Source organism: Tiliqua scincoides, chromosome 4, assembly GCF_035046505.1.
Source record: "Tiliqua scincoides isolate rTilSci1 chromosome 4, rTilSci1.hap2, whole genome shotgun sequence".
Lineage (NCBI taxonomy): Eukaryota > Metazoa > Chordata > Lepidosauria > Squamata > Scincidae > Tiliqua > Tiliqua scincoides.
Window position 1 is genome coordinate 180,081,161 of NC_089824.1, and position 23,654 is coordinate 180,104,814.

Here is a 23,654-nt window from a genome sequence, read left to right on the forward strand (position 1 = left end):
CCTCTGGAGGTGAGAGAAGCAGAGCTCCCCTAGCCTATGGTGGTGGGGGGCCTTCTCTGATATCCATGGTTTCAAGTTAACCACAGGGGTTCCAGAACTGAACCCCTACAGATACCAGGGCACACCTGTATACCTATAACCATTGTACAGATGAGGGAATTTTCAGCAGGTGCAGCTCAACATGGAAGGGTTTAAAAAGCTGCACCTGCCAAAATTCCCTCTTCAATATAATGGTTAGCGGTATAAGCACTCTGTCCCTCTTTGTATCAGGTAACCCTATTTATCAGGGACTGGTGAGGTAGGAGGAAAAGGATGTCTTACAATTGGTGGGCACTGCAGTTGTAGAACTTGAACTCCGTGCTGACAAACATCTTGCCTGTCTCTCTGGATCTCAGCAGCAACTCTATCCCAAACCAGTCTGGAGACAGAAAGAGAGAGAAAGGTGAGTGAAGAAACATTAAGAGCTGACAAAACAGTAGAATCCCCCAGATCCTTCATATATAACTATCTTCCAGGCTTCTTTTCTTCCTCTTTTTAAGGTCCCCAGCAGGGCAGGATTTCAGTTGAAACAGGTGGCCGCTTCACCAACTCTGGTAAGATAGTTACCATTTTTTTTTATTTCAAACATGGATACAGCAAATATCATCCATGTCTCCAAAGCTGGACGAGTGTACTGTGATCTACATAGATGTGTTCTGTGTAAATGGTGACCTATTACCAGAACAGGTAGAAAAGAAGGAAACTGAACAAGTAGAAAATTGGTTCACGTCACACCAGCACTTCAGCACTGGCTCACACAGAGCCCAATCCTCAATGAACTGCCCATATTGCAATGCACTGATGCCAAAATGGCTGTATCCAGTGCAGGTAACAAGGATGCTGGAAGTCTCTCCAAGCTAAGAAGACTTCTGTCCCCTTGTCCTGTTGTAAGCCCTAGCAGTGACTATGGGGCTTCTTGGTCCTGCACCAGCAAAATCACTGGTGCAGGAACATGCAGCCCCATTGCCAGCAGACTGGGCCCAGGAGGGGGGACAGAATCTGGCAGGAGTCTTTGCAGCTGTCCCCATCCTTCTCTCAGACATGTTTCCATGCAACCCCTGCCCTGTGCCACCCTCCCCATTTTGCCCCCTTCCTGCCCCAGAACACCTCCAAGTCGCTTAGTGATGAAATTACCGCCATTGGCTCCCAGAGCCTATCCAACTGCTGCAAAAGGCCAGCAACCACCCACATTGGCCTCCATGCCAGCATACGTGTTTTACGGCACTTTCACAACATCCATTGCAGGGCAGCATGTCCAAATCTTCCAGGTACAAGTGTACTTTTAATAGACTGGAGCATTTATACCTAAGGTACACTCTTTCTCCTGTGCCCTGCCAAAAACTTAAGACCTAGCACTCACACCAGCAAGTGGGACCTGCAACAAACAGTTTCCTTCCCATGTCACCAGGACAACGTGAAAAACACCAGCCCACACTGAAAGAGTCTCTGCTGTCCCTCTTCCTCATGTCAGTGTCAACCCAGCTTGAAGACCGATTCTGATACAGGGAATGACACCATGGGGTTCTACCACATGGTTCATGGTTTCTCAAATTACCTTAGTAGAAAACAAATATACAATGAATATACTAAATGTGTTTCAATGGGAGTTTGAGTTGTCCCTCTGCTCACAACTTTTTACAGGCCTTTTTATTATTATTAACTTTTTATTACAGGCCTGAACTTATTTGCAAATTCAGTATGTTCTGCATGTAAATCAGTTAGCAGGAAAAGTACGGATACTTGGAAACCAACCAAAGAGAAAACAAGAGTAAAACAATTAGCTGTTTGGTAACGGTGTACGTTAGAGAGAACTTGACAGCAGTGGCATTAGCAAAACAACAGCCTAAAAACAGAAACCTCTTCCACCCACTTATGGTGACTGACTCAAACTTCAGAGTGTGAGCAACACCCACGTTGCCTCCTTCCTGGTCCGCCTCAAATAACAAAAGAACGAGACCCCTAATGATACATAAACCCAAAAAACAGATGGCTTGAAGACTGTTAAATGTGCGGGATATATAAAGTTTGATAAAAGCAGAATACACCGACTACAGGCAAACACAGGGAAGCCATATTTGTGGATGGCATCCCTTTCTTACCTACTGTTTGGGGCTAGAGTTGTCCACTAACAAAGGGCACAATCGTAACCAGGTCTACTCAGAAGTAAGTCCTATTTTGTTCACTGGGGCTTACTCTCAGGAAAGTGTAGTTAGGATTGCAGTCAAAGTCTATAGCTAAGCTGAAATCAAATTTATTCCAGTTCTTAAGACAGAGGCACACATCTCAAAGACTTCTATCAGACATTCTTAAAACTACAGAATCTGCTTAGTGAAGAAATGTATTGTCAAGATCAGGTGCCCAGGAGTTCCCTATTATAGGGAAGGCTCAGCATAAAAAGTTATGGAAAACATCTGACTCCTACCAGCTCCAATGCCTCAGCAATGATTCACAAGCTATTCTGAATAATGCCACTTCTATCTCACAGGTCCTGGGTGGGCTTGACCTTACTCAGGATGCCCACCCATGCGCCCACACGCACCCATAAATTGGCTCCTCGCAAGTGACAACAAATCACCTAACAGAGAGCAACTATGCAAACAACCAGAAACTAGAGGAAGAATATTTCCATCCCCAGGACCCTCTGCCACTTACTTCCAAGGCACCACACAACCACAAAAGGACATCAAAGACCCACTCCAGTATGAAGTTGCTGAACTTCAGCAAATAAGCAGTCTGAAAGCCAGTAAATACAATTCTATGCAATTTGCATTCAATTGGAACAATGGATTTCCTTCCCACTACAGGTATTAAATTAGAATAGCACAGGAAGAATGATAGTATTCCTGCAGAGAATGACAGCCCAATCCTGAGCCACCCAGTGTGTGAGGCTGTTGCAGCACCAAAATGGCTACCACAGCATCCAACATGTGCTGGACAGCCTACAGTGGCTCCTCAGGAGAAGGGGACATTCCCCTTCCCCTAGGTAAGGGACGTAGCCTTGCAATGGGGTTTCTCGATTCTGCAGTGGCACTTGAGTCCTGTTGCGGCCCAACATGAGGCTCAAGATCTGGAGGAGCTGAGCTCCACCGGTCCCACCCCCCTGCCCCACTCCCTCCCTGCCACACCTCTTCCCCCTCCCCCTGCCTACTCTCCGGCGCTGGGCCCGTGGTAAGGCTTGCAAATGTGCCTTATGGCACATTTGCAACAGTAAGTACCAGTGGTAAGCCAGCACATCATGCTCTGGATCGGGCCCTGACTCATTTGTTCTTTACTTCTGAACCTGTTCTTTTCTTCTATGGGTTTTGCATACAGGCAGGAGGACTGGTTTTGCATACAGGCAGGAGGTCTGGTCTAGAGGGTAGAGCCTCTATTAACCCAAAGATAACATCTGAAGGTTGCCTGTTCAAGGCCACCGGCAGCTCCGTGAATGGCAGGACCTTGAGACAGCTGAGAAGCCAAACGGTGTTATTCCACCTGCTCTTTGGTGTGAAGAAGCATCTTGGCTGCCCTTCAAGTGAGAGATGAAGGAGCTGCTTGTCAGCCTTCACTGGGAGGCAACTGGAGGCCAGAAGTGATACCAGACCAGAAAGATCCATCTGAAATGTTGTGTGGTTCTTGAAAGATAGAACCTTTCTGTGATTGTAAAAATCCCCTCGGGGATTTAGAAACAGCCTGCCTATGCGAACCGCCTTGAATAAAGTCAGAGGAGTAATCTGATGACCAGAAAGGCGGTATATAAATACTACTACTACTACTACTACTACTACTACTACTACTACTACTACTACTACAGATGCTACAAATCTCCTACTACCTAGAGCAGGATGTCTAACATAAGGCCCACAGGCTGGATGCAGCCCCCAGAAGCTCTTTATCTAGCCCTTGAGCTCTCCCAGCACCACTGTCAGCTGCTCTCAGCTGCTAAGCTGTGCTGAGATGTCACTACTTAAAGGGCAGCCTGCATGATAATTGGACTCTCCCATATCTTGAAAATACAATCAAGATTTGCATATTTTCTCTTGTCATTTGCAGCTAAGAATGCCTTAGTCCCAAATCCTAACCAACTTTCCAGCACTGACATAGCTGTGCCAATGCGGCATGTGCTGCATCCTGCAGTTGGTGGAGGTAATGGAGTCTTCCTCAAGGTAAGGAAATGTTTCTGAATGACATCACTTCCTGCTTAATGACATCGCTTTCAACCCTCAACAGGTATCATGAATGCTATTCAGTTCTCTGCATTAAAGGAATTTGACACCTAGAGCATTTCAGGGACTTTTGCCTCTATTGTTTATAAACTTTATATCTCCCATACACTACAATCAGTCCACATAAAATATAAATGGGTTGGTATATGCTACCCTAGTAGTAAGAAACCTCTAAGATAACACAATGCATCAGTTTATTCTTTATTGGGCAGAATAAGCAGATACCTAAGAGGTTTTTTTCCCCTTCTATTTTCATTCCTGGATTGGTGTCTTCCACTTTTCCTTCAATTTAAAGTAGTGGTGGCCAACATTTTTGTCAAGTTTGCCACAAGTCAATGACAGGGTGCCACTCTAGATAACATGATGGTAAATGCGCTTTGGGGTGGGAGCAGCACAGCACTGAATAGGTTGATCAGAATGTAGCTCTAACACCATGAACACAGTTAGCCCCACCAGCTCTCCAGCGTGCCACAAGCATTGGCTGTAAAACTTGTGGCATACACACCCCAAGTTGGCCACCCTTGCTGTCCCCAACTGATAAGCCAGCTCACCCTGGTCCACAGGTATGGCAGGGACATCCTTGGATGCTGGGGAAATGCATACAATCTGGTTGCCCAAAACCTGGCCTTCCACTTCCGTGAGGTTTCCAAATACGCAAGTGATACCAGCTGATAGATCAGGTGCATCACTCACCAGCAAGCTGAGCTAGGGAAAAAAAAAAGGAAAGGAAAGAGATCACCACCTGACATTGCATAGAAGGGAAGGAAATTGGCATGCAGGACATTTAGAGGTGAGGGATGTTCTTCAACAACTCATAAGTCACTCTAGCAACTGCAGATGCTCCACTGACATGAACAGAGATAATACCAGGAAGTAGCAGAGGAGCTGATATTTCTTTCACAGAGAAACAAAGATTTCAACAAAACTGCAAGCATCTTTCACCAGGGGAGCTTTCCTTGCACTTGCCATTTGAAAATATAATGAAATTGTATTATTCATAAAAAGTCAAGAGGTTGGTCAGTGAAAAACTAATTCCTTTGGAATTAGCTCCACAAACCTGCCACAGCATGGTACAGTTTATGTTGCCTTCCAATCACTGGTGACATGCTGAGTTAATAGCCTAGATTATACTATACACAGAACTACACGTGAACTGGTTTTCTGTGAACATTCAAAAAGTGGAGTACAAGAAGACAAATGTGATTGAGTTCTGCCTGTGGTCGCCTCAGACCGTGGCACCCACAGCTGAAAGTTAGCAAAGAAAAACTCTACATCACAATTGCCAAACCTGGAAAGAGTTGTGTAAGAGTGGACTCTTACAAAATACGGTTGTAAAACTAATTTCATAATTAGGTTGAATGGGTGGGTAGTGAGTGGAATGGGGTGGTGATGGGGCAGGGGTTCCAGGGGTGGGGCCGTAAGGGTGCGGATCAATCCCAGGATGGGACAGTATCAGTGGCGTGGCACACATCATATCCAAACCTGCTTCCTGGGCCTGATCCACCTGCACAAATCAACTTGGACCTCAGCCAGAGATATTGCTGGCGCAGATCCAAGTATACCCATTGTGGCTGCTGGGGCTTCCTTAACCCAGGGCAAATGTCCCCTTACCTCAAGGAGAAAATCAAAAGTCTCCTGTGGGAAACAGTGAAAGCTGCACCGGCGCCACTCTATTATCACATGGGGATTTAGGTAGGATTGGGCTGTAGAGTTCAACACACACACAGGTAAGCTCAAGAATAATACAGATTGTACCTTAATAATACTTTATGAAAGGTTATTTATTTTCTCTGACCCTGCTACTCTCTAGCAGGATATATTTATTAGACAAAAGCCTTCTTGAACCTCAGTAAACCTCAGTAAACTCAGAGGATGAACTTAAGAAACTGGTTAAGCACGTTGTTAAGCAATTGTTACCTACCAGAAGGTTGTGTTCAGAAACTGGGATGCTGCTGGGTTGCACAATGATACTCATGCACTGGTTGATGCTGGCAGCAAATCGGAATGGTTCATCTGCTCGTTCACACTTGTCCTTCCGGGAACACCTGTTAACCAAAGGCACAGGTCAGTGTAAAGAGACAACCAGCACATTTATAAGTACTCCCCAAAGTTGTTTACAAGGACTAATATTTGACAGGGGTGGATAGGGAGCTGGCAATTGCCAGAAGGGCCACAAGGGGTCATTTTGTTTGGGCTGCCCTCTACGGCAGAGGCAGAGAAGAGGAACACCTCTCTTTCTCTCTCTCTCTCTCTCTCTCTCTCTCTCTCTCTCTCTCTCAGGCCCTATGGAAGAGTGTAGAGCTATAGCAGAGTGGAGAGGTACAGGCTGCAAGTAGTCTCCGCTCAGTTAAATGAATAATTCCCATATCATGGCTCTTCTGAAGTCATACACCTGGAAAGAGAGAGGGATTTTGTGTCTGAACAGTGGAAAGTGACTCAGCATTTTCTATGGACACAACCTCCAGTTGGACTAGAATCATAATATTGGTTGGACCGCTACAAATCCATCTATCTGCTTTGGATATTTGGCCTTCAATAGCAACGAGTACAGGATGACACAAGGGTTCTAGAAAAAAACTGTAACAGTTGTGGAACGAGTTCTCCTCTACTAGTCATTCCCACTCATTCAGCAATAACATATTTAAGAAAATGTTATTCCATACACTAGCTGCTTTGCCTACAATTCTCTGAGAAATTTAACTAATTTTTGCACAGGGGAAGGCACACTCAGTGGGCCTTCTCAACAATATCCTATTGCAACATCTTCCATTGGGCAACTATGTGAAAGAATAATGCTTTGGAGGTTAAGAACATAAGAACAGCCCCGCTGGTTCAGGCCATAGGCCCATCTAGTCCAGTTTCCTGTATCTCACAGCGGCCCACCAAATGCCCCAGGGAGAACACCAGATAACAAGAGACCTCATCCTGGTGCCCTCCCTTGCATCTGGCATTCTGACATAGCCCATTTCTAAAATCAGGAGGTTGCACATGCACATCATGGCTTGTAACCCATAATGGATTTTTCCTCAAGAAACTTGTCCAATCCCCTTTTAAAGGCATCCAGGCCAGACGCTGTCACCACATCCTGTGGCAAGGAGTTCCACAGACCAACCACACGCTGAGTAAAGAAATATTTTCTTTTGTCTGTTCTAACTCTCCCAACACTCAATTTTAGTGGATGTCCCCTGGTTCTGGTGTTATGTGAGAGTGTAAAGAGCATCTCTTTATCCACTCTGTCCATCCCCTGCATAATTTTGTATGTCTCAATCATGTCCCCCCTGAGGCACTTCTTTTCTAGGCTGAAGACGCCCAAATGCAGTAGCCTTTCCTCATAAAAGGCTAAAACCTCAGGTTTTAGGTGCCATCTGCCTGTTAAGTGAAGAACCGCCTTACTGGCAAGCATTCTGAAGGGTAAACAGCATTAACTTTCTCCAACTCATTCTTGATTTCAAACAGATTTGGTCAATCTTCCTGCCTCTGCTGTCAAACAGCAACAGAGAGTGTTATCAATCAAGACAGAGAATGCTTCAGGGGCAGGGATCCTAGGACTGGCGTATTAAGGTTGAGAATCAGCCAAGCCAATATCCCTTTGGAGAATAAAGAGACAAGGCCAAAGAGAGGATCATGGGTTATCTGACTGAAAAAGCATTTTTATTTGGTTCTCATTGACCTTATGAGATTTTAAGCAAGGTGTGCCTAGAAGGAAAATTGTTTTCAAAATGAAAGATAAGAGCTATATTACAGTGATTTTATAGCTGGTTTTGGTGTTTATATGTAATGCCCAGGCATTGTGCTTCATAATTGCTAAGAGTTTATGACTATAAGATACAGACTTTATTACACCCCTGATCACTTCTGGCTGAATGGATTATGTGTGCCTCTGGACAACTGAAGAACACAGAAAATAATGTGACTCCTCCAAAAGTCTAAGGACCCAATCCTATCCAACTTTCCAGCTCTGGTGCACCTGCAATGCAGTCCTAAGGTAAGGGAACTGGGCTAGATGGGCCTATGACCTGATCCGGTGGGGCTGTTCTTATGTTCTTATGAACAAATGTTCCCACACCTTGAGGAGGCCTCTGTGACTGCCTCCCCACCACAGGAAGCAGTGAATGCCCCATTGGCACAGCTGCACCAGCACTGGAAAATTGGATAGGATTGTGCCCTAAGTAACTTACAGACCTTTCTATTGTTTATTTGGGCTCCTAGTCTGGGGCTCAAGCCTGGTTTGCACACATGCAGCAGAGTTCTCCAGTAGCAAAATGGATGTACCACTTCAGATTGCAGGTGAAAGAGACCATATTTTACTTCTCCCTTGTGAAACAACAGCAGTGAAGCATCCCTATAAGTAGAAAACTAGTCCAGCATGGAGCAGACCTTTCTGCCTTAGGGTGCTAGACTTTTCTTGCCAAGAAGTCTTTATATGGAGTAGCATTCAAAAATGTGATTGCCAATCTGGCATCTGAGACAGGACAATTCATTCTATCTCAAAGCTTAACTACCCCATTGTCATCTCACTCTGATGTACATGCAGAACAGGCCACAATCAAATCTATGGTATTTAAAAATAAATCAAAGCATCCAAAACTTCCCCATCAAAAGCCAGTTGAAATACTGTACTGGGAAATAGCTACAAAAAAACATATCTCAAGAGCCACAGAGAAGCAGCCCAGATACCCATTTTCTGTGCAAGGGACATAGCTGCATGCCCCTGCTGCCTGTGCAAAGATTGAATCCATTCATGGAAGGCCTAAGAGGACATAGCGGAAATTAGTGGTCTTTAAGCTACACAGCGCCCAATCCTTGGACTGGAATTTTCTGAAGATGTTGGCCACCTCACTCAAGAGCAGATTTCCCAGTGAAAGAGCAGATTTTCCCAGTGAATGATGCAGTTCTTCTGAAAGTCAATTCACATACATTGGAAAAGTAGGTTTTTGAGGGGAAAAAATGATTTTCCCTGTTGATACATAAAAAGAGGGCTGACTAGAGAAAAGCTCTAGTCCACCATACTCCTCTTCTGCACTGCCTCCATTCTGCCCTGCTCTTCTTTTTCAAATCCAAGAGGAGGAGGAGTAGCAGTGAAGTCAGTAGTGTGGACAAACAGGCACCTCGCACTGTCTGACCCCCTGAGGTGACCCCCTGAGACCATCTCAGTTGGTTTCACGGACAGGGCTGGACCTGGAGTCAAGTCACCCACTGCTGGCTTTGTAAGCTAAGTGCTTGAAAACAGAACCTTGGCTATGGAAGTTAAAGGGACAATACAGGCCCTCTAGCCACTCAGAATAAAACATCAGTGGAAGGCAATAAGGCAATAAAACATCTCAGCTTTATTGTAAAAGGAAATCTATGGTTAGTCAATCTTTTTCTCTTGGAAGTAAATGGTCTTGAAGCTCGGATTCCTTCCTGCCGCACTGGAGACACTAGAGTTAAAGTTTGTTATCATGCTTGAGTCTCCCAGGCCTCCCTCCCCCTGCCTTCCTCCTTGAACAGAAGCCATTACATGTCACAAGCTGAATTATGAGCACTGCAGCTGGCATGTGTTGGACACCTGGCTCATCACCAAAGTCATTTCATTTGAGAAGGGCCCCAGAGTGAGCTGAAATTCTGAGCTTCTATCAAAACGAAGAAAAATGGAGAGAAAAGGCTAATCATCCCTCCAACTTTGCATTTGGCTTCATCATGAGAGGGTAAGAGGTCACTGAGCACTGCAGGAGAGAGCTCTGAGGAATTCGGCAGAGGAAGGAATGCTACCAAACACAGACCATAGATATGCCTGCAGCCCCAAGGTAGAAAATAAGACACAGGCTGCAATCCTAACTACACTTTCCCGAGAGTAAGCCCCATTGAACAAAATAGAACTTACTTCTGAGTAGACCTGGTTAGGATTGTGCCCATAGTCTGTAATCCTATACACACTGTTCCCTGAATGAACACCACTGAATACAATGGGGCTTATTTCCATGTAGGTATACATAGAATTGTACTGATAATGAACCAAGCAAGACATATCATGACCTAAAGAGCAAATAGACTGGGTAGGTTTAGAAGTGGAGGCATAAGAAATGATGTTGCATGCCCAAAACCCAAATGATCAATGTATTTCAATAAGAAACTTACACATTAGATTAACATATAAAATAACATTTTGACATTGACATTTGACATTGGGGTCTTAAATGCTTAAGAACCCAATTCTAACACCTGCCAGTTAGAATGCAGTGGGGGTGCCAATGAAGCATGTCCTGCATGCTATGGACTGGGGGGTGGGGTACCAGATGGTACTAGAGAGATGAGTAAAAAACATTTTTACTTCTCCATAGGCTGCTTGGTCTCCAATTGATCTCCTTGGATTTATGCTAGCTTGTTTGCTGGTGTAAATCCAAGGAGACTCCCGGAGGTGGGTCTGCACTGGGAGAAGGGGGCAAGATCTTGGTGTGTGTGGCTGCTTCAGAGAGTCCTCCCTCCTGCCCCTGGGTTGGCCTGTTTCCTGCCCTGATCTAGCCAATCGTTCCCCACCACTAACCTATTTGTTCCAGCTGAGGTTCTGCTGCCTGCTACTGCTAACATGGGGTTTACTGGCTTCTGTGCCATCACTGGCCCATCAGCAGTAAGCTGCAGAACAATGAAGCACCAGCAGTCCCAGCTGTACACTGGTGGACTGAATGGCCAGCATAGGATTGGGCCAAAAATCAACTGATGGCATATTATTTCAGCAGCGATCCTTTATTGTTCCTATTCTCTGATGCTGCCAAACACTTCTACTACCTCAATTACACCTCACAACTGAGATATGTTCGCTTATTCCCATTGTTATGCGATTAGGTCATTAGGTGAACATTCACCTCAATCTAGTGCCTTTGTTGTGTAAACAGTGCACTCCCTGCCAGAAACTAACTGGCTACACAGGCTTCTGAGATAAATTGCCTCTTCTTTGCATTAAGAGCCTCTTTGTTGTGCTTTGACCATAGTCGTATATGCAGTCCGTCATTAAGTAGAAGGTTGTCAAGCAGCGTGCACCTGTATGTGGATTACTTTTTTAGCCTTTGTCTTTTCAAGGAAGATGAATGATTCAACCTTATACTCTAAAGCCAACCACCTAATTTGGTTGTACAGTACAGGCGTGCACCCTTAACGATCTTCCGGCCAACAACAGGTCTAGAGGGTCTGGGCAGGAGGTCTGGTCTAGAGGGTAGAGCCTCCATCTGCCTGAAGATAACATCCACAAGGTCGCCAGTTCGAGGCCACCGGCACCGTGCGACCTTGAAGCAGCTGACAAGCTATAGCCGAGCTATTCCATCTGCTCTGAGCGTGGGAGGATGGAGGCCTGAATGTGAAGCCAGATCGGAATGAAACACCTGAATGGAGTGGTTCTTGAAAGAAAGAACCTTCTTTCAATTGTAAAAATCCCTATTTAATAACAGATTTAAATAAAGCCTGCCTATGTAAACCGCCTTGAATAAAGTCTTGAATAAAGACCAAGAAAGGCGGTATATAAATACCTGTTGTTGTTGTTGTTGTTATAACAGGTTGCATATGCTATGGCCCCCACTGGTCAGGAGGTCACACCCCAAGCTTCCAAAGCTGAGGGGAGCTCTGCTGTCCTCACTTCTGGAGGCTTTTCTGAGCTTCACAGAGGCTCAGAATGCCCCAATCATCTGAGAGACATGATTTCCAGTTTCCCAGTGAAAACCAGGAGTCATGTCTCTTGTGAGATTCTGGCATTCTGAGCCTCTGGAGGCGAGGAGAATGGAGCTTCCCCTTGCCTTTGGAGGCTTTGCATAGCATCAAGCCCTGCTTGACAACAGGGATGCTAGTCCAAATCCCTGTCATTAAGCGGCACACGATTGTATATACAAAATATCACTATAACATTCTGCTTGGAAGTTGTCAGTATACTCCTTTGGTGTGGGACACAGAATTAAAACAGTGGATGCTAAAGTAGTGGTAAGTGTGGCTTCACTCTAGTCATTTGGGTGAACCATTTTAAAAGATCTTTTAGAATTGTAGGCAGAATGCGTGGTCCACTGAGAACAATGTTTTCCCTCAACAGAACATAAAACCAGTACTAACTGTTGTAATTCTGAATAGATGCTAAAAAGCTCTGGAGTCCCATACCAGCATGTTGCACTGTTCCACAGACTGCCTCTGCAAACTTCCATGGGAAACATTTGTTCCTGTAAGTGGTGCAAGAGGATTTTGTTTTGCTCCTACCATTGAGATTCAACAGAACAGAAACATATGCATGCCACAGAAAACCATTTCATTGTTGTCTCTTCCTTTTGCTATTTAGTCTTCGGAAAATGTCTGCATTAGCAGACATGCTGACTGCTCAACAAAGGGCATGATAAACTCCCCCAGTTGAGATGACAAGAGTGACTCACAAAACCAGGTCTCAAACGAGCCAAATTAAAAAAAAAAAAAAAAGCCAAGCTATCTTCATTACTGAAGTACCATTTGCTTCTGACTATGAAATAGCACTCAGCAAGGGGGTGGCCACTTTTCCTTCACAAACAACCATGGTGATACCTAGCAATTCAGAGAGCTATTTTCTTCTTGCACCCACTCCCCTCGACTTGAATATAATGGACCAAAATATGAATGCAGCCAAAGAAAAGAATTATTGTGTTTTAAGTGAATCTGAAGATTGCTCTAAAGTGAGCTCTTGACTGGAGCCTTTATCTCATTGACTTGCTGGAATGGCTCTTTTTTATCATACTATTTATGGCAACAGCCCTAACAGAGATAAATAGGTCTGCAGACAATAACATACTAGCAAACAGCAGCATATGGAGGAGCCCTGCAGGTTACAGATCTCACCAGACCACAGAGAGTCTTTAGCAGTCTCCTTGTGGGCTCTCCCTGCCACCAAAGCAACAAGGTGACTGAAGGAAGATGAGAAGGAACAAATGTCTCTTTCTTTCTACTTTAAAACCAGAGACTCACAGCTCATGCCTTATTATAATTATTAATTATTAATTATTATTATTATTAACAGTATTTATATACTGCTTTTCAACTAAAAGTTCACAAAGCGGTTTACAGAGAAAAATCAAATAACTAAATGGCTCCCTGTCCCATACCAGCAGACAGCCACTAGAACAGACACTGCTGGGATGAGGTGGGCCAGTTACTCTCCCCCTGCTAAAAAAAGGAGCACCCACTTGAAAAAGTGTCTCTTACCCATTTAGCAGGGGTCTGCTTACACTGACACACTAGGAATTGGAGACTATGCTTGCAGGGCAGAATGTCAATTCCTTCACTTTTGTCTTAGGTGTAGATAGTTCCAACTGAATATCAGGATTTTGACCCTTGGTTGTAGCTTTCTGAATTGCTTCTTTGCAATGGTATAAATTGCCCCCAGAGCACAGATGCCACCTGCAATGAAGGGGAGGAGCCAAGGCACGCATCAATATTTCCCCAAGCTTCATGGATAACATTGAGGTATCTAGATTAACTCAGAACGGACCCTATGTTGCAGCATCACTGGTTTTAACAGAATTACTACCATCACAATGGAGCCTTTCCCTCAACTTGGGGGAAAACTGTTTAATCTGAGGTTTAGATGTACAGAACAGGGGTGGGCAAACCCCTGCCCAGGGGCCAGTTGCAGCCCTCGGGGACCCCCAATCCGGCCCACAAAGAGCCCCCAGTATCCAATGATCGTCTGGCCTGTCAGAGACTGTTGGAGCCTGCACTGGTCTGCAACTGCTGGTCACAACAGCCAGACGTGAGCTACGGGCTGAGTTAGAGCAAGTCCTTTTATAGTTTCCATGTGTTTTCTGCTTTTCCCTGGGTATTATTTTAATCCCTCCCCCCATTGTCTCTGATCAACTTATGTGTCCATGTACTTCTGATTTGGTCCATGTTTTCGCTGTGCAAGAGGTGTGTGGCAAATAGTTTATCATTCTCATGTGGTTCTACATGCTTGTGTTGCAGTTTTCATGTGTTTTATACATAAGCTCAGTCAAATTCATTCATTCTGTCTCTATAATGTATTCTTTTATGCAAATTTATTCAAATCTGAAATGTAAAATTGTTTTTCGCGGTCCCCAACCCAGTGTCAGAGAGATGATGTGGCTCTCGTACCAAAATATTTGCCCATCCCTGGCACAGAGTAATTGTCTCAGTCTCCAATACGGAGTTACATTGATCCAGCCTGCATGGAAAGCCCAGAGCAGGAAGTCTCAAGCATATGTGTTGGGCATCACATGGTTTCCATTTTCAAACTTCTACTCTGCTCATCTGCCTTTTATCAGCCCCCTAAAGTATGCAGTGTGAACAACACTTCTTTGACCTCCAGTGTCTTCTGTGCCTTACACTGAAATAGTTGACCCATTTGGCAGAAGGAACATAATTAGAGGAAAGAGCTGACAACTGAAAAAAACAAACACTTGTGTATTGGAAGCTTCCAAACAAATCTGAGAGCAGCTTTGAGAGCAGCAGTTATTCACAGATCCAGACCAGACTTATAAAATTGGTCAAAGTTCCAAAAAGGCAATAGTAAGGCAAGGAAATTCTAAGCAGAGGCCAAAATATATGATGACAAAACTGACAACACAATGATATACTGATGAGCTGACCCTCGGTGGCAGAGAGCAGTTGCCGTCAAGTGGAGCGTGGGAGGAGAAGGGCCAGACCAGGAAGGAATCTAGCTGGAACGAGGAGTTCTATGAAAGACTAGAACTATTCAATTGTAAAAATCCCTGCGGGGGTTTAGAACAGCCTGCCTATGTAAACCGCCTTGGATTAAAGTCTGAGAAGAAATCTGATGACCAAAGAAAGGTGGTATATAAATACCTGTATAAAAATAAATAAAATATATCGTTAGGTTGGAATGAGAACGCTCCTCGCACACATGCAGCTCTGTGTTGCACAGATACGACTGCCTGGTGAATACTGGATTTTTATTCTGCTCTGTAAATGTACAGCACACCACACTTTGCATTCATTTCAAATGTTAAAGAACAGAACTTAAATGGGAGCCGACACTTATACTATGTAATGAGAGCTGGATCTTTTTGCTGGAAGAAAGTGCTTCAGAGGCTAAAGCATTTCTTTGTCACTCATCCTCTGTGATGTAGGATAAGTTTTCACCATTAACTGTAATTATAATTAATCTGTTTTCCATCTAACTGTATACAAACATTTTAAATAATTTATTCATTTAGTTATTTATTATTTAACTATAATAAATATATTATTCATTATATAAATGCTGCAGTTTCATTGACGGAATGCTATCCTTACTCAGGTTATTCTGACTATATATCTATTGTTCCCTTGAGAACGCAGGTGTTCCCCTGGGCTTTTGGAATAGAAGAGCTGAACATCTTTTCTTTTCCCCCCAAAATACTGCTTTCAAAATTCTGCTACAGTTACTATTTTAACACTGAGAAATGAATTCTTGATGTGTTTCTAATATTACACAGATTTTTGAATGTATTTTATAACGGGTAGCTGCTTGCAGAGAGAGCGAGCGAGCGAGAGAGAGAGAGCACCTGGCCAAAAATTTCTTATTACCAACTTGTAATAAGAAACAAAATACTGACAGGGCCAGCTCAAGACCTCCTAGTGTCTGAGGCAGCATGCCAAATGCTGCCCACCCTTACCCATTATGTGCCAGCTTCTGCTCCGTCCACTTTCCAATGTTCAGTCCTATACCATACATGAAAGCTCATTTTTCTGGGATTTCATTTCATTTAGAAAGCGGATTAAGTGTGAAGTTATCTAGGAGTTTGAGAACTTCTGGTAAGTTTTGGTGTGTGCCTTGACGGCGCCACAGTGATTGCGGCACTGTAGGAACCCAGGGGTATGTAGACACTTGGTGGGGGGGTCGAGAAGCCCCCATAGGGTCCTGGAGACTTGCAGCCCCCTCCGTGAGCTTCCCCTCTGCTGCAATGAGCTCTGTTTTGCAATTGGAGCCCACTTGTGGTTTTTGAGCATCAATCACTGCAATGCCATTGGGGCACCTGTTCCTGGGCCACTTCCGTTAAGGGGGAATGGCCCCATTTCTCTTCCTATGGTGGGTTGTGACACACCACTTTGAGAACCACTGATCTAGTGGTTACGTTAAACAAAAGAAAGTAAGAAATTCAAGCCTGTGTCCTAATGCCAAATATAAGGGGGAAGGATACGGCTATTTGTTTTGAGGAAAATGCACTTCAGGCACTCTCAGAGTAACAGTCCTGGACAGGATTACTTCACATGATTTAGGAATTACATCTAGCTTCAAACAGAAGTTTCTGTGCTCAGATATGAGGTGGAATGTGACTCCAATTGAGCTCTGTTGACATCCCTCTTTCTGGAGAGGAATATTGTCACAACGGCTTTTGCTTTTATCAAAAAGTTCTGTGTGTGCGCGCGCACATGGCTTACATATCAGTGGTTTTAGATACGGAAGTAGGCAAGCATCTCTTGCACCTGTTTTACATGCTTCCAGTGTAAGACCCGAAGAAGGAACTTGCAAATTCCCCCCATGGTGAGAAACATGAACTTCAGATAGTGGGACAACTCATGCATCTCACTGCAAGGAACAAGTGCTAGTTTTTCTCTGGACAATACACAAGAAGCACAAAAACATGTGTCCCTTACATACATACCAGTGCCCTGCACTCAGACTAAGGTCTGAAACCACCTCTCTGCACATTGCTGACTATCTGCCAGCTAAGCTTTGAGAAGCCACCAAAGAAGTTATGCTGTTTTTTGAAATCCCTTTCACAATGCACAATGATCTATTCTCTATTGCTTGCCTCCCTCATCTTCCAGCTGACCCTGCCTTCCCAATCTGGGGGGGGGGGAAGAAATGTAGACGATATTGTGCTAGAACTGACTTTACATCATGGCTCAATTAGCTTATTCAAAAGAGACTGAAATTGTGTGCGTATTCCCTTCGTTCATCACAAAAGCATCTCAAAATAGAAAACCCAGTGAACTTGCCACACATTCTCCTTGCTGCTCAAGGGGTAAGAATCCATTGGAGTTACAGAGGGTCTAAGGTTCAACTCCCAAAAAAACATGTTTTGCAGTGATTAGAAGGTTTTTGCAGGAGGCTCAACATCTGCATTCTATTTTGTGTAGGAGGTCAGGCTAACAAATTTATTAAACTTTTTTTCTTGCTTTGGAACAGATGAGCCCAGGCTACCCATTCTCACATTTATTTTTTTTTTTTAAATATTGAGCTTCTACAAGGAAGGCAGTTTTCCTAAGTGTAGTTGGAAAAGTCTTTCAGCCCTTGCTTTTGTTGCTGTCAGCTCCTTATTGCCCATCAATCTGGCCTCCACCAGCAGGATCCCCTCTTGCTCACTTTAGGGCAGGGGTGCCCTCAAGGACTCCCAATGCGGCCCTCAGGGAGCCCCCAGTCTTCAACGAGCCTCTGGCCCTCCAGAGATTTGCTGGAGTCCACACTGGCCCGGCGCAACTGCTCTCAGCGTGAGGGTGACTGTTTGACCTCTTGCATGAGCTGTGGGAGGGCTCCCTCCACTGCCTGCTGTTTCACGTCTGTGATGCAGCAGCGGCAGCAAAGGAAAAGCCAACCTTGCTTTGCACAAGGCCTTTTATAGGCCTTGAGCTATTGCAAGACCTTCATTCATTCATTTAAGTTCATCTTTAATATATACGTTTCTGTAAACATATGTAAATTTATTCAAATTTTAAATGTAAATTAATTCTTCCCCCTCCCCCGGCCCCCGACACAGTGTCGGAGAGATGATGTGGCCCTCCTGCCAAAAACTTTGGACACCCCTGCTTTAGGGAAAGGATTGCTTCGTAAGGGAGAAGGCAGATACTCAAATATCCTGATCCTAAGCTGTTTAGGGCTTTAAAGGTCAAACAAGCACCTTGAATTTGGTCCTGATCGGCAGTTAGTGCAGCTGCAGGAGCAGTGGATGGACTGAGTCAAATTGCTGAGCCCCCACATCTACAATGGACACCGCTATCTGCTCTAGCTGTAACTTCCAGGCAGTGTTCAAGATCAGCCCCAGGTAGAGTGCGTTGCAGTAGTCAGATTCCAATGTTACCAAGGCATTGTTAGTGATCAGGTCCAACTGACTCAGATATGCTTGCAGCCAGGGCACCCACCTAAGCTGGGCAAAGTATCTCTCCCTTCAAAGAGACATTTGAATGTCAATACAAAACCTAGTAAACAGCTTTTAGTCTTGCAGAATTCAACCTCTAAGCAGGCTCCTATAGCTTGAAGAGTTCATAGGAAAAAAGCTTCCACTTGTATACAGCTTTCCTTGTCACTGTAGAACTGTGATGGGAGATGCTTTTGATGCATGCAATCAGAGCTTTTCGGAACTCTGCATCTTAGAATACATAAGCCAAAATGTACACTGAGCTTTATGGAAAGCCAGTCCTCTCCTCATGTGCTATATTTTGACTACAAAATCATGATGAGGTTAAAAACAAAACCAAAGCTTAAAAAAAAACATAGAAAAAAAAACAAAGACAGCAACAAGCCTTACAAATTGAATGCCTTCTTCCAGAGCTTGACATTGAAATTAGCTTGCTATACGCATGCCTCTGATTCAATCAGGATATGGCATCAGAAGCCTTCCCCCCACTCATTCCCTGTCAGTCTCTCAACACCTGCTGCAAAAGCACATAGCCAACTGCCATTGTGTGGGTATCCTTTGCCTCCGCCCCAACTGCTAAAGATTTAATGGGAATGCTGGCATCAGGCCCAAAGGAGGTTTTTGACTCCTTTCTGTAAGTGAACTCCAGGCCTCTCCCTCCTTCATACTTTGGGCAGCCTTCCACTTTAAGGAAGCATTGCCATTGTTGAGCACAAAAAGATGCCAAACACCTCTATAATTCAGAGACGCAGCTTCATCAGCTTTCCCCAGGAAGTTGCCTAGAAAACCGTTATCCTTTGTCCCAGCAGACATCTTCAGGCTCAGCTGAAAACTGCTAGGCTAGCAAGCCTGGACAATTCCATTACTTTGTAGGGTTTAAGCCAGAGACTGAAGTGTATGGCTTCTCTGAAATTTCTAAGTGGTATTTAAGCAGCGATTCTATTAGGTTATAGTCTAAAGGAAGTGATTGATACCAGGAAGGACTCTTGGCAGGTGCGCAGCAGCTTGTTTTGTGGAAAAGAAATAGACACTGAGAGAAAACAAGGTATAGAGAAGACACTGCAATAAGATTAAAGCAGCTATCTTAAACTAGATCTTAGAAGGGATTGTGACTATTTCGAGTCTGATATAATGAATGTCTAACAAATTCATGAAGCTAATGGTAAAAACAAGTATCTGTGTAACTGGGAGACTGATCTTGAATTCCTGACATCTTGCAAAAAAATAAAAAAATCTGTTTCTCGTTATTGATTGTCCAGATCCTACAGATATGTTATCACAATTTCACAGAATACAATGAGATTCTGTTGATATGACCAGTGGCAAAAGGACAGATCATAATGCTCTTCAAAATGATCCAACATTCATAAATGATTCCGATAAACTTTTAAAAACTATGCATACTAGAATCAGAGGTTATATTCCTAGCAATATAGTCAACTTTTGCATTAACCACTCCTTTACAAATGGAGACTCTTCCCTAGAAGCTCAAATCATACGATTATAAGGCTAAAAAGTCCTCAGAGGCATGGAGAGATTTTAACATGCCAGGTTTGTATTAATTAAATTGTAATGGTACCACATATGGAAGGAATTAAGAGGTGTTTGTGCTGGTTTTAAGAAAATAAACTCTAGGTAATGCTGGACTTACGTATGGTGCAGAGCACACCAACCGCAGTGAGGGTCTCCTGAGCTCAGACATTCCCCACAGGTTATGTACTGTTCACAGGATTCAACAGGAACCTGGGATACCTAGAGAGAAAAGGAACAAAACAAACACTCATTTAATGCAATTTTTCTCATCTTGTTTGCATAGTAAACCAAGAAAACAAGCTATGTGCAGTTGAATCTCTTACAGTAAATGAGTGAACACATTTTAATTAAGACTGCCATCCAGTGGCGTCACTAGGGTTCGTGTCACCCGGTGCGGGAGGCCAGCGCGTCACCCCCCTGCAGTGGGCTGGGCAACACTCTAGGTGGTGGGCATGGTGATCTACCATCGCCCCACCCCCACTGGTTTTTTGGCTGTACCCTTAGATAGAATAAAGATATTTCAACGTAGTTTGTTTCATTGCATTCTGCATGAAATTACACATTGATTGATATATAACATGATGGTATTATTCTTCCAAACTCTGATTTTAGTGATTTTGGTCACTAGTGGTGTCACCTCCCCCCAGGGTGTCACTAACACCTTATTGGAGCAGTTCTCAAACTTTTAGCACTGGGACCCACTTCTTAGAATTATAATCTGTGCAGGACCCATCATAAAGCAAATTAAAATAAATAATTATAAATAAATTAAAGTAAAATCAATAAATAAGGGAAAGCCAGCCCTGTTCCACTAAGTGAATTTTCTCTATAGCCTGCCTGCAATAATCCCCCCCCCCCCAAAAAAAGAAAGAATCAGTAACATTTTCACCCTTACCCAATACCCAGTTCAATTTAAGTTCTTATATTTCAAGCATATCACTATCAGGACCCACCTAGCTTTGCAAGTCTGAGAGCCCAATCCTATGCCTGTCTACTCAAAAGTAAGTCCCATTATAGTCAGTGGGGCTTACTCCCAGGAAAGTGTGGATAGGACTGCAGACTAAAACAGAAAAAAATTTCACCTTACCCTGTCAAGCCTGTTTCATTCTTTTTATGGGGAGCGGGGGGGTCTGCCTTCTGGAGCATTTGTTGAGCTCCAGTTGCATCAAATCAGGACCATTCTGATGGCCTCACTTTTCCCTTTGCCTGACCTGTCCAGGAGCTAAGGCATGTTTGCTTACATGTTTACTTTGAGTAAACGTGACCATGTGGCTTAGTTTTGCATTCCACAGGACTCAATACCTTCGCCAGCTTGGAGGGAGGGACCTCCTTCTCGGGTGTTTTTGGGGGGCTACATTCATTGGATCAGGACCATTCTGGTGTCGTTGGATTCCTCTCAGCCTGCCCTTTCATATGGACTAAGGCATGTTCATCTACTCGGAAGTAAACGTGCAATACCCCTTGGTTTCTCTTTCCATTGGGCTCCATGCATTTTTTGTTTTCCGGTTTTTTTGCCAATAACTTTTGATAGAAAGGAGATATTTCACTCCCATTTTTTTGCATTCTGCTCAAAATTCTGCATCATGTATATAACATGATGGTATTACTCCTAACCACCACGATTTTAGCGCGTCACCCTCCCAGTGTGCGTCACCCCCGTCTTGCACGTCACCTGGTGCAGCCCGCATCCTCCTAACAACGCCACTGCTACCATCATTCCTGGAAAGGCAGGTAAATAGGCTTCTCCCTTTCTCTTCACTGCCCTTATTATAAAGATGGATAGAGTGATGAGCAGAAAGGCAAGGACTTTCAGATGTGACAATGGCTTACTATTTACCATTTCCAAATTAGGGTTGGCCCGGGAATGCACTTTCTCACTGCCACTCTTGCCTCAATATGCAGTTTTACCCCTCGTGTCACTGCTGTAATTATAACTCTCTGTTAAGCAATATGCTGGTACCATGGTTTAGCTCAGGTATCCCTTAGCCAAGAAACCAAATTCAAACCATGGCTTCAGATCCTGTTTAAAAAGGAAATCGTGATTACGCACAAAAGATGGGTGCTGACATTTCTCTTCCTTATAGTTAAGACGTGAGATGGCCACTCGCTTCAGAGAAAGGAGAGGCTGCCAAGCAGGAGAAAGAATTTTGAGGCTGGCTTCCAATTTGTGCAGTTAATGGGGTATTAACTGGTATTACTGGTATTACTATTGAATCGAATGGAAATATGTCTTAGTTGAATGAGGCTTTCAGAGAACCACTAGTCAGCTACACTTGGTTAGTCTTCACAAAAATGTTTCAGGTAAAATAGATAGGAATTAGCAGCTGCTGTATCAGGCCGTCACAATGTCCTAGCTTTCATTACCCACTGGTTCCTGTTAATAAGGATTTGAAGTTCTCTTAGAGCCAAGCAGTAGGACCTTGACTGTTGTAAGAATAGGGAAAATGCAAATGAACAAATTAAGAATCCATTGTCTTGACAGGCATAATAAACAATAAGATCCAGAATACAGTACTGGCTATTAATGACATACTAATTTAGTAGCATCTTTCAAACCTGCAAAGCACTTTATAATCTTTTCTGCATTTCCCCTCCAACAACCCTGTAAGATAGGTCAGTATTACTGCTGTTTCACAAAGATGCACTTGGTTCTTACCTTGCCCCACCTCACTTCTCAGCACTCACATCCCACTACACACCTGCCCATAACACAGGGACAACCAATCCATGAGATCAACTGAAGCAACCAGGCCACAGGTTAGGGCACCCATCTCTGGCTGCCTACTTGTCTCCACTGCTCCTCCTTCCACTCCCTAGATTAGAAAAGGAAGAGGGGGACCAAGAGGAAGAGGAAATGTGGAGGGGAGTGCTGAGCTAGAACACTGGAGAGTGGCAGGAGAGGCTGGCACTTCATTGGGTAAGGGGCTAGCACAGAGGAAAAAGCAATCTTGCTCCTTCCCCAATTGAGCTCTTTTAAAGCACCAGGTAGAGCGAACCAGAATGCTACACACCAAGGATCAGAAAATAGTGATCTTGCTCCTTACTTTAGGGAGTGCTGGGAGCATGCCCTGCATTCCCTGCTTTGATTAAAGAGCCACACAGAAGTAGGAGCCCGGCAAAGAGGTTGGCTATGTCAGCAGTGGTGGAATGGGGGCAAGGGCCTATTCACTGCCTGTCTCCTTATGCCCCAACCATCTCCCAATGGACTCATTTGCATCATGAATGGCCGAACCTGGTGCCGTTTCACACATTACAAGCAGCAGAAAGACATAAATCTGTTGAAGAAGAACTTCTTGGCTGGGCGTACTAATAGAAATCCAATCTTGGGAAAGGTTGGGAAGAGAATACCATGATAATTACAGTGCATGCCCCCAACTAGGTTGTTCCACTGGCTTTTTAGATGGCATCTGCTCTGCAGGCATATATCTGGCCTGCTAGGAAACTTTAACAGCAGGGTAGCTTCGGGGCAAAGCAGGAATGGCTGCATGCCATTTTGGTTTGGTTTTGGGAAGCGAGAAATATCAACAAGGGAGCTAGCAATGGTGATAGAAAGGCAAGTACAAAGGTAGAGGTGCAGAGCAGAATGGACGATCGATGGCCAAGAGGATGTAGTCACTGTCAGATGCTGGAATAAAACTAAATGTCCAGTTGATAAGTGATAGTTACAGTACTATGTTTGTATCAGTTTCTTTCTGGGATATGTAACCATTTCTCTGAATTGAAAATCCTAATTGCTCTTCTCAACAGCAGCAATACAAGGATAATTTGTACATCAACCAATAAAAGTGGAGCCACCTCTTTGCCT

The 23,654-nt window shown here is 44.0% G+C and overlaps 1 protein-coding gene across 5 annotated transcripts in view; it reads right to left on the minus strand.

Annotated features, from left to right (window-relative positions):
- PLXNA2 (plexin A2) overlaps window positions 1-23,654 on the minus strand; it is a 481,295-nt gene that overhangs the window by 170,816 nt on the left and 286,825 nt on the right. For all 5 annotated transcript variants that reach the window (XR_010794406.1, XM_066626224.1, XM_066626221.1 and 2 more), the window contains exons 5-8: window positions 19,968-20,068; window positions 6,166-6,289; window positions 4,796-4,949; window positions 322-418 (exon numbers count right to left, since the gene is read on the minus strand). Coding sequence is in view for 4 of the 5 variants with exons in the window: in XM_066626224.1 (XP_066482321.1) it covers window positions 322-418; window positions 4,796-4,949; window positions 6,166-6,289; window positions 19,968-20,068 (476 nt within the window). In the remaining variant the exon portion in view is untranslated. The remainder of the gene's footprint in view (window positions 1-321; window positions 419-4,795; window positions 4,950-6,165; window positions 6,290-19,967; window positions 20,069-23,654) is intronic.